At 60.0% G+C, this 15,762-nt stretch overlaps 2 protein-coding genes across 4 annotated transcripts; both read right to left on the bottom strand.

The window, feature by feature from the left end:
• Positions 1–3,140: 3,140 nt before the first annotated feature.
• On the bottom strand, positions 3,141–5,988 carry MIOX (myo-inositol oxygenase; the record flags this gene model as incomplete). 3 transcript variants are annotated; one of them, XM_080660798.1, is made up of 10 exons in its annotated part: positions 3,141–3,407; positions 3,496–3,608; positions 3,693–3,742; positions 3,823–3,890; positions 4,203–4,312; positions 4,435–4,502; positions 4,687–4,849; positions 4,961–5,041; positions 5,364–5,444; positions 5,842–5,988. In XM_080660798.1, the coding sequence occupies 10 exons, from the start codon at positions 5,986–5,988 to the stop codon at positions 3,299–3,301; spliced, it is 990 nt and encodes a 329-aa protein (XP_080516924.1). In that variant the 3' UTR covers positions 3,141–3,298. The 3 variants fall into 3 exon arrangements, with proteins under 3 accessions (XP_080516924.1, XP_080516926.1, XP_080516925.1); XM_080660800.1 differs by having other exon boundaries at positions 4,203–4,267; positions 5,842–5,880; XM_080660799.1 differs by having other exon boundaries at positions 4,687–4,819; positions 5,842–5,880.
• A 4,665-nt stretch (positions 5,989–10,653) lies between these two features.
• ADM2 (adrenomedullin 2) lies at positions 10,654–11,873 on the bottom strand (the record flags this gene model as incomplete). The annotated part of the gene is made up of 2 exons (XM_080661868.1): positions 10,654–10,972; positions 11,764–11,873. The coding sequence occupies 2 exons, from the start codon at positions 11,871–11,873 to the stop codon at positions 10,654–10,656; spliced, it is 429 nt and encodes a 142-aa protein (XP_080517994.1).
• Between the last annotated feature and the right edge of the window lie 3,889 nt (positions 11,874–15,762).

Genomic DNA, 15,762 nt, shown 5'->3' with positions numbered 1-15,762 from the left:
GGTTGTGGGCTCAATCCCCAGTGCGGGGTGAGCAGGAGGCAGCCGATCCATGATTCTCTCTCATCATGGATGTTTCTATCTCTCTATACCTCTCCCTTCTTCTCTGAAATCAATAAAAATATATATTTTAGCCCTAACTGGTTTGGCTCAGTGGATAGAGCGTGAGCCTGCGGACTGAAGGGTCCCAGGTTCGATTCCGGTCAAGGGCATGTACCTTGGTTGCGGGCACATCCCCAGTAGGACATGTGCAGGAGGCAGCTGATCGATGTTTCTTTCTCATCGATGTTTCTAACTCTCTATCCCTCTCCCTTCCTCTCTGTAAAATATCAATAAAATATATTTAAATATATATATATATATTTTTTTTTTAATAAAATAAAGAATCTTGCAGACATGCTTAAGGATCTTGAGGTCATTCTAGATTATGGGGTGGGAGGACTAAATGTCAGGAGAAGTGTCTTTGTAAGAGGGAGGCAGACACAGAGAAGAAGCCGTGTGAAGGGGGCAGAGAGATGTGCCGGGGCCGGGGGAGGCTGGCGGCCATCTGAAGCTGGAAACAGCGAGGAGCCTCGTGGGAGCCTCCAGGGAAGCAGGCCCGGCAGACACCTTGATCGCAGAGTTCTGGCTCCCAGCACTTGAGAGCATAAATGTGTTGCTTCAAGCCAAGCAGTTTGTGATAACGTGTTATGTCAGACACAGGAAGCTCCCACTGTGGAGTCTTGTAGCAGCAGACAGACAGCTAGACATCCCCTGAGGCCATTGCTTGCGGTCGGGTCATGGGACCAGCGAGGATGGGGCTGTCTGAGCACTAGTAAGCATGATCATTCCAGCCCTGGCCTGTGGACTGAAGGATCCCGGCTTCCATACCAGTCAAAGGCACAGGCCTGGGTTGCGGGCCCAATCCCCAGTGTGGGGTGTGCAAGAGGCAGCTGATCAATGATTCTCTCTCATCATTGATGTTTCTGTCTCTCTCTCCCTCTCCCTTCCTGTCTCTGAAATAAATAAAAATATTTTTAAAATAATAATGATAATTCCATGACTTTCCCCAACTGATGTGGCTCAGTGATTGAGTGCCGACCTATGAACCAGGAGGTCACAATTCGATTCCCAGTCAGGGCACATGCCTGGGTTGCAGGCTCAGTCCCCAGTGTGTGTGGGGGGGGGTGCAGAAGGCAGCCGATCCATGGTTCTCTGTCATCATTGATGTTTCTATCTCTCTCTCCCTCTCCCTTCCTCTCTGAAATCAATAAAAAGACATATTTGTTTTAAATCCATGAACTGAAGCATAAACGTGGTGAAATCTATTTGTTCTTAACACAAAAACGGACTTGATCACCGTTGAAAGATGCTGCAAACGGGTAAATTAAGAGAAAGATGCACGTGTACGTGCCTTTCCTACACACACAGTAACCAGCTAGCAGCAGGAGGTACGTCTGGGTACCACAGGGTCCAAGGCGGGATGGAGGCGTGAGGGCGGGAAGCTGTCCGGACCGCTGATGGGTTAAGGATGTTCTCGGGTGACGCTGAGCACAGCCTGTAAAGAGCACTCCACCACCTCCAAAGCACTCTTGCCCCCAACAAGCCTCACCTGAATCTGACCAGGCCTCTACAGGCACTCACCAATCACCAGAAAGAGTGAGGAATTACTAACAGACACCAGAGGGCTGCAGTCCGCAAATCCGGACCCAAGGAAACTCCCTGAGACAAATGAGCCACTTCCTTCAAAGAAATAAACTGCCGGGGGGGAAGCCAGCGAAGCTGTGGTCTTGAGGGCACACTCGGGGGATGAAAGCTCGTGGAAGGAGGTGATGGCCGAGTCAGGATGGGGGCTGCACCTGGGGCACAGGCAGGGGGTGGGGGGGCGCGACAGGGGGGCCAGTGTGTGTATTCGTGGGTCACGTTTGCCCCCTGTGCACTTGTTATGTGTTTCTGTAGTGTGTTCTTTAGCGAAGAGGTGTTCCTTTCTTTCTTTTTTTAAAATATATTTTTATTGATTTCAGAGAGGAAGGGAGAGGGACAGATAGAAACATCAATGATGAGAGGATCATGGATCAGCTGCCTCCTGCACACCCCACACTGGGGATCGAGCCCGCAATCTGGGCATGTGCCCTGACCAGGAATTGAACCGTGACCTCGTGGTTCATGGGTTGATGCTCAACCACTGAGCCACACCAGCTGGGCAGGTTTCTTTTTATAACGCGACCGAGCCCAGAGGACTTGGTGACTGTTTTGAGAAAGGGGGGGTGACGACTAGGGTGACCCCAGATTCTCACAGGGGAGCTGGGAGGGTGACAGGCACAGCAGGACACATGTGCACGAGGCCGGGTCCCGCCCCCTGCACACAGACTGCCCTGCACACAGCACACAGGGCTCAGTGGGGTCCAACTCCACCTGCTTCTAGGTCTTCTTTGTTTGTTTGTTTGTTTTCTTTTTTTTCTTCCTTTTTTTTTTTTTGGTTAATCTTCACTCAAGGATATTTTTCCATTGATTTTTTTAAAATATATTTTTATTGCCATAATCGATTTGGCTCAGTGGACAGAGCATCAGCCTACGGACTGAAGGGTCCCAGGTTCGATTCCAGTCAAGGGCATGTACCTTGGTTGCGGGCACATCCCCAGTAGGGGGTGTGCAGGAGGCAGCTGATTGATGTTTCTCTCTCATCGATATTTCTAACTCTCTATCCCTCTCCCTTCCTCTCTGTAAAAAAATCAATAAAATATATTTAAATATATATATATATTTTTTTTATTGATGTCAGAGAAGAAGGGAGATGGAGAGAGAGAGAGAAACATCAATGATGAGAGAGAATCTTTGATCGGCTGCCTTCTGCACACTCCCAACTGGGGATTGAGCCCACAACCCGGCATGTGCCCTTAACTGGAATCGAATGCTCCATAGGCCGATACTCTATCCACTGAGTCAAACCAGCTAGGGCTCCAATGATTTTTTTAGAGAGAGGGAAAGACAGAGAGAAGCATCAAAGTGAGAGAAACTCTTGGATTGGTTGCCCCCTCCAGGAGCCCCGACCAGGGCCTGGGCCAGGGAGAAGCCTGCAACCGAGGTCCATGCCCTTGACCGGGATCGAACCCGGGACCCTTCGGTCTGCAGACCGACGCTCTATTCACTGAGTCAGACAGCTTGGGCTACTTCTAGGTCTTTATTGCCACCGAACGAGAGGCCACGGGTGGGGAGCAAGGACGGCAGACGGGTCCCCCAGGGAGGCTGGGGTGGTCCCTGTGCCCAACACCGGCTGTCCCCCCAGGGAACCCGGCCAGGCCTGAGCAGGGCGGGCGGCCGATCACCAGCTCAGGACCCCGGGACAGTACTTGTCAATGAGGCCCTGGTAGTAGGGTCGCAGCTGGTCCACGTCGGGCAGGTCGGGACACTTGGTGTAGAGGTCAAACTTGCTGCAGCGAAGAAGGGACGGTGACTCAGGGGAGGCCCACAGCCCCCCGCTCCCCGCCGCCCTCCCAGTCTCCGTGGGGGTGACTGTACTTGAACTCCCGCACCCAGGGCAGCATGGCCAGGTCCTGCTCGCTGCACAGCTGCCGGTAGTCGCCCCCCGTGTGCCACGGGTAGAAGGAGTGGAACCGGATCATGTAGAAGGCCTGCGGACAGGAAGAGGCCACCCCCAGCGAGCGCCAGGCTGGGCGGGCGGGCGGGCAGGCGGGGTGGCCCCTCCCCGCACCTACCTCGGGGGGCAAGGAGAAGTTGTTGAACTTCATCATCTGGTACATGTACTCTGTGGGAGAGAGGGGTCACCACCAGGCACCCAGAGGGACAACCCCCTCCCTGGCAATGCCAGCCTGTCGCCAGCCTCACCATCGTGGCCCCAGGACATGAGGACGTTCTCGAGCCCACAGTGCGGCTGGTACATGCCGAGCTCCGAGCTGCAGGGAGAGAGGGAGGGTGAGGGGCTCAGAAGCGCCCTGGGCCAGCCTGTGTGGCTCAACGGTTGAGCGACAACTTATGAACCAGGAGGTCACGGTTTGATTCCTGGCCAAGGGCACAGGCCCGGATCGTGGGCTCGATCCCCAGTGGGGGGCGTGCAGGAGGCAGCCGATCCATGATTCTCTCTCATCATTGAGGTTTCTATCTCTCTCTCCCTCTCCCTTCCTCTCTGGAATCAATAAAAATATATTATATTTAAAAAAAGAAGACGAAGAAGCACCCCGTGGGGACCAGCAGGGATGGGGGGGCACCTGTATCGAGGATCCTGGAGGTCGGGGTTGTCCTGAAAGGTGGAGTCGTGGAAAACCACAGAGGCCTGGGGGCGGCAGCCCACGGGGAAGGTGTCACCGACGACCGCCCACTGGGGAGGGACAGGCAGCCATGGGTGGGCACGACTTGCTTGCCCGCCACGTGGGTGTCCCAAGCCCAGAGCTAAGGCTGTCCCCCCAGCCCTGCCCATGCGCCCTCCATCCCTGCCCTCACCTGGGGCTCCCCCGCCAGAGCCAGGACCTTCCCCAGGTCGTGCAGGAGCCCCACGAGGTGGAACCAGTCTGGGAGGAAGGGGAACAGGGGGTGCCAGGGTCAGGGCAGGGGAGGAACAGGGGGTGCTGGGATCAGGGTAGGGGAGGAACAGGCTTGGGCAGGGCCTGCAGGGAAAGGGCGCCCTGTCTGCCCTCCCAGCCCCAGAGGCAGTGCCTCCCCCACCACAGCCAGGGAGGGGCAGGGGGGGCGCACCCTTGTCGGGGTGGGCCTGCCGTATGCCCTCGGCTGTCTGGAAGGCGTGGAAGGAGTTGGGGAAGTCCACGTCTGGGTCCGACTCGTCCACCAGCCCGTCCAGCATGTCCACAGCCTCCAGGACGGTCATTCTCTTGTAGGAGAAGCTGCTGAACTGGGTGTGCTGGCCCGGAAGGACCGAGTCAGCAGGCCCACGGGCCGGGCAGGCCCACGCACTGGGGGCGGGGCAGAGGGGGGAGGGCACAGAGCTGCCACGGAGGGGTCAGCCGGGTACCTTCCTCCGGACGAAGTCCACCGTCTGGTGCGTGTGCATGAGCTTGTAGGTGGCAAAGACGCGGTCCAGGAGCGGGCCGGACTGCAAGCCAGAGGGTCAGCCAGGCGGCTGCCAACCCTTGCCCTTCACACCCCGGGGTCCACTGCCCCCTCTGCCAGGCTGGTCTCCCAGGTGGGAAAGGGCCTTCCCCACGGGCCGGCCCTGGCCCCGCACCAAGTGATTCCCTCCCCAGAGAAGGGCGGGGCGGGTGGAGTGGGCAGAGAGGGCCTGAAACATGGGTTGGGGTGGGGCCAGAGTGGGGCTGGAGAGGGGTGTGGGGGCAGGGAGGGGGCGCAGGGGTGATAAGGCTAGAGTGGGGGGCTCGGGGTCCAGGACCCGTGAGTGGGGCGGGCAGGGTCCTCACGGTGTAGTTCCGGAAGCTGCCCTTGTCCTTGGCCGCCGCCGGGTCCACCTCAGGCCTGTAGACCAGGGAAGGGTCTGGGCCCTGGTTGGGTGGGGGTGGAACCCATTTACCACAATGCCAGCTCCAGGAGGCAGTGGGGACCCCCTCGAGGGCACAGGACTAACTAAGCGGGGGGTCGGCAGCAGAGGCCACCCCAGAGCACAGCGCCCCACAGCACACCCATCTCCGGCCCTTGCACCCGCCGGAGGCCGTGGTGAGTCCTAGTCTGCAGAGCGGATGTCAGCCGGGTGCCTGCTTCTGGGAGACGCTGTGTAGGAGCACAGACCCCACTGAACCTCCCGCCCAGACCCGGGCCCGCTGGGAGCTGACCCTTGCCTAGCAGGACCAGAAGAGGAGCAGCAGGCGGGCGGGCACCAGCAGGGAGGGGACACTGGAGAGTGGTCAGCAGGGCCCGTGGGCACTGGGCCTGGGGACTCACCACAGCCACCTTCATCCTACGAGGGAGCAGAGCTGCAGGCGGGCAAGCGTCCCCCAGGCCGTGTGCCCTTATATATGCCCACGGGTTACATAAGTGGCCCGACACCACCCAGCCCCTGGGCCTGGGCCCTCGGTAATGAGTGACCATCCACCCTCCTCCTGGCTCAGCGAGTTGATGGGTCAGCACAGGAGCATCCCAGCCCCTCCTGCCTGAGCTCTGGACTCCCTCCCGGACAGCTGGCCGCTCAGGGTGCCCTGCGCTGCGTCCCACAGGCTCCGAACCTGGCCACACCCCCCGGGGCCCTCCCCACAGGCTGTGGGACCCCTGCCACCCCATCCCGCAGGCGCCTGGGATTCTGGGCAGGGCCTTGTTCCAGAAACACTTACTCTTCCTGGCCCGCGTGGCTCAGGGGTTGAGCATCGACCTAGGAACCAGGAGGTCACAGTGCGATCCCTGGTCAGGGCACATGCCTGGGTTGTGGGCTCCATCCCCAGTGTGGGCGTGCAGGAGGCAGCCGATCCATGATTCTTTCATCATTGATGTTTCTTTTTCTCTCTCCCTCTCCTCTCTTCTCTGAAGTCAATAAAATATATATTAAAAACACAAACAAACAAACAAAAAGGGAGAGGTCAATGGGGGGAAAAGGAGACATATGTAATACTTTAAACAATAAGGAATTTTTTAAAAAAGAAACTCTAACACATTTATTTATTTATTTATTTATTTATTATATATTTTTATTGATTTCAGAGAGGAAGGGAGAGGGAGAGGGAGAGAGAAACATCAATGATGGGAGAGAATCATGGATCGGCTGCCTCCTGCACGCCCCACACTGGGGATCAAGCCCACAACCCCAGGTATGTGCCCCAACCCGGAATCAGCTGTGACCTCCTGTTCATAGGTTGACGCTCAACCACTGAGCCACACCAGCCAGGGCTATTCTGACACTTAAAACGGGAAGGAAGCCGTTCCTAGTCGGGCTCCACCAGAATACAGCCAGGACAGCCGGGAGCAGAGACAGCGGCAGCCTGGAAACCCACCTCTGCCCACGGAGGGCAGGGAAAGGCCACAGAAAGAGGCTGCCACTGGCTAACGGGGTTTCCGAAGGGCCGTGCACGCAGGAGGCAAGTCGTGGGCGGCAGGGGCCAGCGAACCATACACAGGGCCCGGGGTGGGGAGTCCCAGGACCAGTACAGGGACGCTCCCCGGTACGGACATTACTGTACACGCTTGACCAGGTCCCGGCAAGGGCCTGTTCCAGGGACCGGCACACAGCGGGGGGGGGGGGGGGGGGCAGGGAGGTGCCAGCTGATGTCAGAACAAGCAGCAGCTGTGATCAGCCTCTGCAGGGTCTGCAGCCAGCCATCCTCTCCTGATCTGGCCCAGGCCTGTTCGAGGTCACGTCCTGGACCAGTCTCTCCTGGGGGAGGAGGGCGGAGGGTCCGTGGCAGGAAGATGCCGAGAGGAGACACCAAGAGTCGGGGGTTCTTGCTAAACTGACGGGACAGGATTCTTGCTGAAGGCAGGGCAGGGCGATGAGACGTCAGGGTGGGGCCTCTGTGAGTACCAGGCGAGGCCACGGGACGGGGCGGGGGGTGGGGGGGGCGCTGAGAGGAGCCCAGAGCCCGACTGAAGTCTGGTGAAGGTGGAAGGTGGGTCTCGGTCTGGCTCTTAGGGTGAGAGGTTCCGTTTCGAGTCCGGGCAGAGACGAATTCAAGCAGCACTGGGCCAGGACTGGTTCTGCAGACACAGCAGAGTCCAAACGCACCTGCCTGGCACTGACGTTCCCCTCAGAAGAGGCAGACAGAGTCCTGCCGGCCGGTGTGACTCCGTGGCGGAGCGTTGACCCAGGCACCAGGAGGTCAGGGTTCGATTCCCGGTCAGGGCACAGGCCCGGGTTGCGGGCTCCATCCCCAGTGTGGGGCGTGCAGGAGGCAGCCGATCCATGGTTCTCTCTCATCATGGATGTTTCCACCTCCCTCTCCCTTCCTCTCTGACATCAGTACATATATAAATATATTAAAAAAGAAAAAGAAACACGACAGAGCTCTTGCTGCTCGAAGGTGGCCTGAGGCTCCAGAAACAGAACCACTTCCCACTTCTGTGGGACGTGATACACGGGGATGAGCCTTTCTAGAGACCAGGGAGGGACACGGGCATGACACGCCCCCAAGGAGCCCTGGACAACGGGGAGCCAAGGAGGCTGCTTTCTGAGGACGGACCAGGAAGCTCTCGAAGAAGGGCCTTGATGACAAAGGTGGGGTGTGAACAAAAACCTAACTGGGGCCGAGGAACTGCCTGCAACCTCTTACGCCTCAGATCTCTGGATGTTAAAACGGGGCCAAGTAACCTTTGCATGGGGCCTAGAGCAACCTGTGTCCCAGAGAACTGTGTGCAGAGATGACGGACGAGAAGCAGGTGTGAGGACGACGGGGCAGATGACTGCAGGACCTACTGGGCGGAGGACTGAGGACCTACTGGGCGGAGGACTGAGGACCTACTGTGCGGAGGACTGAGGACCTACTGTGCGGAGGACTGAGGACCTACTGGGCGGAGGACTGAGGACCTACTGTGCAGAGGACTGAGGACCTACTGGGTGGAGGACTGAGGACCTACTGTGCGGAGGACTGAGGACCTACTGGGCGGAGGACTGAGGACCTACTGTGCGGAGGACTGAGGACCTACTGGGTGGAGGACTGAGGACCTACTGGGCAGAGGACTGAGGACCTACTGTGCGGAGGACTGAGGACCTACTGTGCGGAGGACTGAGGACCTACTGGGCAGAGGACTGCAGGACCTACTGGGCGGAGGACTGAGGACCTACTGGGCAGAGGACTGAGGACCTACTGGGCAGAGGACTGAGGACCTACTGTGCGGAGGACTGAGGACCGACTGGGCGGAGGACTGCAGGACCGACTGTGCGGAGGACTGAGGACCTACTGTGCGGAGGACTGAGGACCTACTGTGCGGAGGACTGAGGACCTACTGGGCGGAGGACTGAGGACCTACTGGGCGGAGGACTGCAGGACCTACTGTGCGGAGGACTGAGGACCTACTGTGCGGAGGACTGAGGACCGACTGTGCGGAGGACTGAGGACCTACTGTGCGGAGGACTGAGGACTGACTGGGGGGAGGACTGAGGACCTACTGTGCGGAGGACTGAGGACCGACTGGGCGGAGGACTGAGGACCGACTGGGCGGAGGACTGAGGACCTACTGGGCGGAGGACTGAGGACCTACTGTGCGGAGGACTGCAGGACCTACTGGGCGGAGGACTGAGGACCTACTGGGCGGAGGACTGAGGACCTACTGTGCGGAGGACTGAGGACCTACTGTGCGGAGGACTGCAGGACTGGAATGAGAAGTTGGTGAGAGTCGGCGTCACTTCGCCACGCTGTCAGCGCCAACAGCAATGCCTTCCTTCTGGGGACGCCACGGTCCCTCCCCCTCGCTGTCTCCTAAGCAGAGCACGATTTGGGTTTCTGCCAGAATCAGTGATTTCGGGAATAGCTTTTTAAAAAATCTCAAATAAACGCTTGTCCCTCCCATTGAAAGGCCTTTTCTTTTTTAGGGTAACTAACAAGAGGTTTGGCTAAAGCAGGAGCTGCGAGAAGGCTGTGGGTAGGGGAGCTGGGGAGCTTGGGTGCTGCCTCCAGACCTCCTGGGGGGGGGGGTGCGAGGTAGGCGGCCGGGGCATGGCCTGGAGCTCAGGGGCCAGGGGACACCAGGTGTGATGCTTTGACCACAGCCGGTGACCTCGTGACGCGGCACAGCCATGCGTTAAGGTCAACAGTCCGTCCCGCCTCAAGGAGCAGCCTCCCAAGGCTCCGGGGAGTGTCTCGGCCAGGACACCCAGGTGCATTCCCGGGGCCTGGCAGCCTGGTTACCATGAGGGGGTGCACCGCGGGGGGACATCCGTGTGCAGGACCAGGCCACGGGCAGGCCCAGGACTTGGCCCCAACTCTGCCTTCCTGGTCCCATCTTCCTTGTTCCCAGCCCCTCTCCCACGCCCTCCCTGCCTGCCTGCCTCCGCCGACACCCCTCAGTGACCACAGGCACTGGCTCTGAGGCCCGCCCACGAGTTCCAGCCTCATTCAGCTGCTTTGGGGCGGCCTCTGCACTCTCGGTGGGGTTTTATGTAGTTGTTTGTTTTCTGAATATATTTTTATTATTGATTTCAGAGAGGAAGGGAGAGAGAGAAACATCAGTGATGAGAGAGAAGCATTGATTGGCTGCCTCCTGCACGCCCCCTACTGGGGATCGAGTGCACAACCTGGGCCTGTGCCCTGACCTGGAATTGAACCATCACCTCCTGGTTCATAGGTCGATGCTCAACCCCTGAGCCCCTCTTTCTTTAGCCGGGCTAAAGCCAGGATTTAATCTGACGGCGGGCCCAGCAGGGCGAGGGCCACACCGGGCAATGCGGCCTCTGGCTCCCGCTGGCCCAGAGGTGGTGACTGCGGGCTCAGGACTGACTTCTGCTCCGTGACCCTGAGCAGACCTCGTCCCTCTGAAGCCCTTTACCACGTGGGATACTCCCCGCCACCTCAGGGCACACTTGTCCCCTGAGTATGTGCACTCCTGTGTGCACAGACCCCTGGGCATACGGGCTCTGCCTGCTGACCTGCCTGGGGCCATGCATGTGCAGGTTTACGTGTCCAAAGCAGTTCAAGGTAGCTCACTGCAGCACATGGTGGGTGGGTATGGGGTCTCTGCTGCCTGCGGGAACCCTGGGGGCTGGGCTGGGGCTGAGCTCAACTGCCACTCTGGGGTTGGGGTGCAGCATGTGGCAAGGGCATGGCCTGCCCCACCTCAGCCATAGCTGTGGGGGCTGCTGGGGTCCATGGGGGCTGGGTCCCGGGGGCCGGCCGATGCCACGAGCTGCCACAGGCGGTGGCTGAGGTTCTGCACCTGGCAGGTGCTCAGCACACAGCCCACCCGCAGGAGCTGAGCTCTGGGCCTTGGGGGGCCCAAGTGTCGACGGGGACCACTCCGGAGAGGCTGACCCATGGCAGGGGCCAGACTGGCACCCCGCTGTGGCTGCAGGGCCTGGGGTGGCTTGTGGATCACAGGCCGGGGTGCAGGGTGCTGGGGCTGCAGGCCGCTGGCAAGGGTCCTGGCTGGAGGCGCCCTGCAGGGGAGATGGAGGAAGTAAACCCGACAACCCAGCCATTCAGGGATCCCCGCTTTCTGCCTGGAGAATGCCAGGGGGAGCTCCAGGTCCTCCTGGGGCTCAGGGCTTGGGTTCTGGCTACTCAGCCACTCAGTAGCCCAGGTCCCTGTCCCATTCACCCGCGCCTCCTGGGAAAAGGGCCCCCCTGGCTTCTGAGGGCCACTGTGCTCAGGGCCGAGTGGCTCCCCCTCAGCCCTTTCTGCAGAGGGGGGAGGTGGGCAGGCCTGGGGACCCTCCCGCCCCTGGTGCCCTGGCTGGCCTCTCTGTTGGGGAGGGCTCCTTGGCCAGTGGGGAAGAAGGGGAGCCCTGGGAGGGAGGCAAAGAAAGCGGGGGCTCTTGCACTGACCAGAGTTTGCTGAAGGCTGGGGGCTGGTCCTTGATTTTGAGGGTAAGCCCTAGCCCAGCCGTGGGCAAACTACGGCCCACAGGCCAGATCCGGCCCGTTCAGCTGTTCTATCCGGCCCAGAGCGGAGGGTTCTCTTGCTCTCCCCTCCGCTCCTTTACTTTGAATTTATATTAGTTCACACAAACACTCCATCCATGCTTTTGTTCCGGCCCTCCGGTCCAGTTTAAGAACCCATTGTGGCTCTCGAGTCAAAAAGTTTGCCCACCCCTGAACTAGCCGCAGGGGATTTTCCCCCACGCGGGGGCGGGGGGCAGTCCTGGGGAGGGGGCTGGGGCAGAGGGGGCCTCCCAGGTGTTCTGGTTTCTGCAGGCCAGAGGACTGGGCTGGTCTGCGCCCCACTCACCTGGGCCGGGTGGGCTGCCGGCTTCTGCCCTGGCAGCGGGTCAGCGCGCCTGGGAGCATCAGGTAGAGGAGGCTGAGGCATCCGAGGGTGACGGGCAGGAGCCGGGCCATGGCGGCCAGGTGGCGGGGGGCAAGCAGGCAGGTGTGGGGAGTGGAGGGCTGCAGCCACCCTTCCGTGGGGAGCGCTCTGCGTGGGGCGGGCGGCTGGCACCTGCGACCAGCGGTGAGCGGGTTCTGCTTAGGACGGAGCCCGGGCACCTCCGGACCCAAATAGTCTTCCCAGGAGTGGACAGGGCGGGCGGGGCGGGGCGCCCTCCCCAGCCCCCCACGCCTCCTTCCGCTGGCTCCCCAGCCTCCCCAGCCTCCCAGGCAGAAAGAGCGGGTGCCAGAGGGGTGCGGTCCGCAGGGCTGGCTCCCACCCACCACCTCTCCTCTCGGGAGTGTCCCAGCCCACAGATGTCGGGGGCAGAAGAGCGACCCTGGGTCCTGGCCAGCAGCCCTGCGGAAGCACAGCAGGCTGGGCACTCGGTCCCCCACAGAGACAAGTTCAAGACCCCTCAGCCCCAGCAGCTGGTTTCCTAAGGGCCTGCACCCTGTCCCCTTACCACTGAAGGACGGAATGATTTCTGTGAGCAACTTAAGTAGAGAGTGAGGTCCCCATTGCCCCTCCCCCTGCGGGCTGCTGCACCGCCCGGGTGGGCACCCCACTCCTGACTTTCTCTTGTTCGCAGGCCTGTGTGAGCGTCACCTGAGTACTCAGGCACGAGTAGCTAAAACACTTGTCTGCATGGAGCCCTCCCGACTTTCCCACTGTTGGCCCTGCTCCCATGTGTAGGTGTTCTGAGGCTGACTTCATGGCTCCTTTATTTTTTATGCTTATTTTTTAAATACATGTTTATTGGTTTCAGAGAGGAAGGGAGAGGGAGGGTTAGAAACATCCATGATGAGAGAGAACCATGGATCAGCTGCCTCCTGCACGCCCCCTACTGGGGATCAAGCCTGAAACCCAGGCAGGTGCCCTGACCAGGAATCGAACCGTGACCTTCTGGCTCATAGATCGACACTCAACCCCTGAGCCGCGCTGGCTGGGCCCATCGCCCTTCTCGGATGACTGAGCATCTCTGAGTCTATCCCTCTCTCCTCGTCCTTCAGGCCCTCCCCAGTGTCCTCCCCTCCCTCAGGCTCCTGTGAGTGACCTGCCCCCCCGTGCCTCCTGCTGAGCACACCCTGGGAGCCCAGTGAGCATGTGCTGGATGAAGGAGCCCACAAGTGCTGAGCAGGTGCCACAGCGTGAGCTCGGTTTGTACCCTAGGAAGGTAGGGAGTACCGGCAGGTAACCCCATTCTATTTGTTTCCTTTTACAGTGAGGGAGCAGGGAGAGAGGTGCGTCGCATGCACATTAGACAAGTGGGGTTAGCAGGGAGGTGGGGGCTGCGGGCCGGGGGGGGGGTGCGGTGGGGACAGAGGGGGACGGGTCAGGGAGGAACTGAACCAGGCAGGCAGTCGCTGGAGAGAGTGGAAGGTCAGCTGCCGGGGGCCATCCTGGCAGAGGTGTTTCACAGGCCTGGGCTGCAGAGGGGCAGACAGGGAGAGACGGTTTGGGGAGGTACAGAGATGGCCAGGCTTGGGGCAGGTGGGCGTGTGAGCATTGCCTAAGGAGAGTGCGGAGAGGACAGAGTGTGACATGCCAGCTGTGAAGGGACAGGCAGGGAAGGACCCGGGGGCATGATTCTGCAGCTTCTCCTCACCAGCGCACCCCGCCCTGCCCCCCGACTCCTCGCCTCAATCTGTTGTCCACACCGCTGCCAGGTCGTAGGTCCTAAACACAAGTCTGATCATATTACTCACCCACCAATGACGGAAATTTCCTGTCTCCGCAAGGTGCTTTAAAAAAAAAAAATGTTTTCATTGATTTCAGAGAGAGAGGAAGGGAGAGGGAGAGAGAGAAAAAAGCATCGATAGAGAAACATCCATCTGCTGCCTCTTGCACACCCCCTACCAAGGATCAAGCCTGCAACCTGGGCATGCACCCTGACCTCTCGGTGCTCGGTGCATGGGACAGTGCCCACCAACGGAGTGCCGCCTGCCGGGGCTCCAGGAGGTTTTACTCTGGGAGCTGCAGGTGAGTCTCAGTGAGGTGTGGGCCCGGGCTCACTGCATTCTTCCTAGGACACTTGCTGCCACCAAGGGCCCAAGGTCCCATCTCCCCGAAAGCCCACGGACGGGGCCCCCTCTGTGACCTCACAGCCCCCTGCACAGCGCAGCGCAGCGCAGCACAGTGCAGCAGCACTTGTCTGTGATGTCCGTGTGCCCTCTGCGGCTCCTTCATTCAGCCTCAGTTGGAGGAGCTATTTCTGGAGAGTGGGACCCGGGCCACGGCAGGCAGGTGGTGCTTTAGAGGAATTCATGCGAAGCGAGAAAAGCCAGGGTAGCAACTGGCTGGGCTAACATCTTCGAGGGCAGTTTTTAAAATATATATATTTTTATTGATTCCAGAGAGGAAGGAGAGAGAGAGATAGCAACATCAATGATGACAGAGAATCACTGATTGGCTGCCTCCCGCGTGCGAGCGCGCGCGCGCGCGCGCACACACACACACACACACACACACACACACACTGGGGATGGAGCCTGCAACCTGGGCATGTGCCCTTGATCAGAATCGAACCAGGACCCCTCAGTCCACAGGCCAACGCTCTATCCACTGAGCCAAACTGGCTAGGGCCAAGGGCAGATCTGTAGAGCACCTTAAGGTGAGAGAGAGTGCGTTTAACTCTGATGGCAAGGATCACTGGAGAGGAAAAGACTGAGCATGGAGGCCTGGGGAGCGACAGCAAGAAGCAGAGAGGAGGCTGGCAGAGCCTGCGGTAGCTGTGGAAGGAGGTGGGGGTAAGGGAGGCGGGCTTGGGGTGTGGTGATGCAACACGTGGCTGACCATAGGGTGGCTCCTGTGTTTTCTGTGGGAGGCCCTTGGGGGTGGGAGCAGAGGTTTGAGGAGACCGTGGAGTGGAGGGGAGCTGACCAGCCATCAGCAGCTAGGCAGCGGGGTTGTCCACCAAGGCGGGGCCATGGTGTCACGGTGGCCATCTGCACTGTCCGTGGAGCAGGGCCACAGGAGACGGGTGGGCAGGACTGTGTGTGTCTGGGGTTTGCCAGATGGGGACAGTGAAAACCCAGGCAGAGAGGTGGGGGGCACGACATTGGCCGCTGGCAGGTGAGGGAGCCACACTGGGTGGGCTGAAAGCAGGGAAGGAGGCCGCCAAGGGACCGTGGGACCAGGGAGGGTCGCCCCCTGCAGCAAGGCCTGGGGGAGAACAGGGAAGGCACAGTGCCTTCAAAGGGGAGGAGGCAGGCAGGAGCAAGCACCCCTGAGGGGGACCTGTTAAGGTAGAGTGCAGGAAACTCCATGGCCAGAAACTTCGGTGGGGCATCATGGTCCAGAGCGAACCCCCAAACCTGCCCGTGACCCTAAGGTGCCTCTGAGAGGCCTGCAGAAATGGGGTCCTCAGGGCATGAGGGCTGGGGAGAGCCCATCCTGGGCTTGGGCGCCAGGCTGAGGACTTCCCAGGGGCACTGCCCCGTGCGCAGCTAAGTGCTGGCAGGCTCAGGTGCTGGCGGGACCCTTTTGGCTGATGGAAACCAATTCAAGCGGCCGTGACAATACCCGACAGAATCAGGGGAGGCTGTGCCTGGGCCTGCGCACCCAGGTGGGGAGGGGAGCCTGGTGGGCTCCGCTCTCTCTGGGTTCGGTTTCGTTCACTCTCCCTGGCCAGCCCCAATTCGAGGGCGGTGGGCACTGTCGGGGTCCTGGGTGTGCACCCAGCCGGGCCTCCAGCGCCCGCGTCTTAAACTCTGCCCGTCACAGCTCACAGCGGGACCTGCAGCAGCCTTTCTTACGGTCACGAGTTAAATGTCTCACCCCACCTGCATGGGGATTCCAGGGGGGCTGAGCCCCGCTCGGGCTGGGAACCCTAAGGGCAGGGCCAGGGTCCGCCCCTGC

This window comes from Plecotus auritus, assembly GCF_963455305.1.
Source record: "Plecotus auritus genome assembly, chromosome: 3".
Lineage (NCBI taxonomy): Eukaryota > Metazoa > Chordata > Mammalia > Chiroptera > Vespertilionidae > Plecotus > Plecotus auritus.
This window is presented reverse-complemented; position numbering and strand designations above follow the sequence as displayed.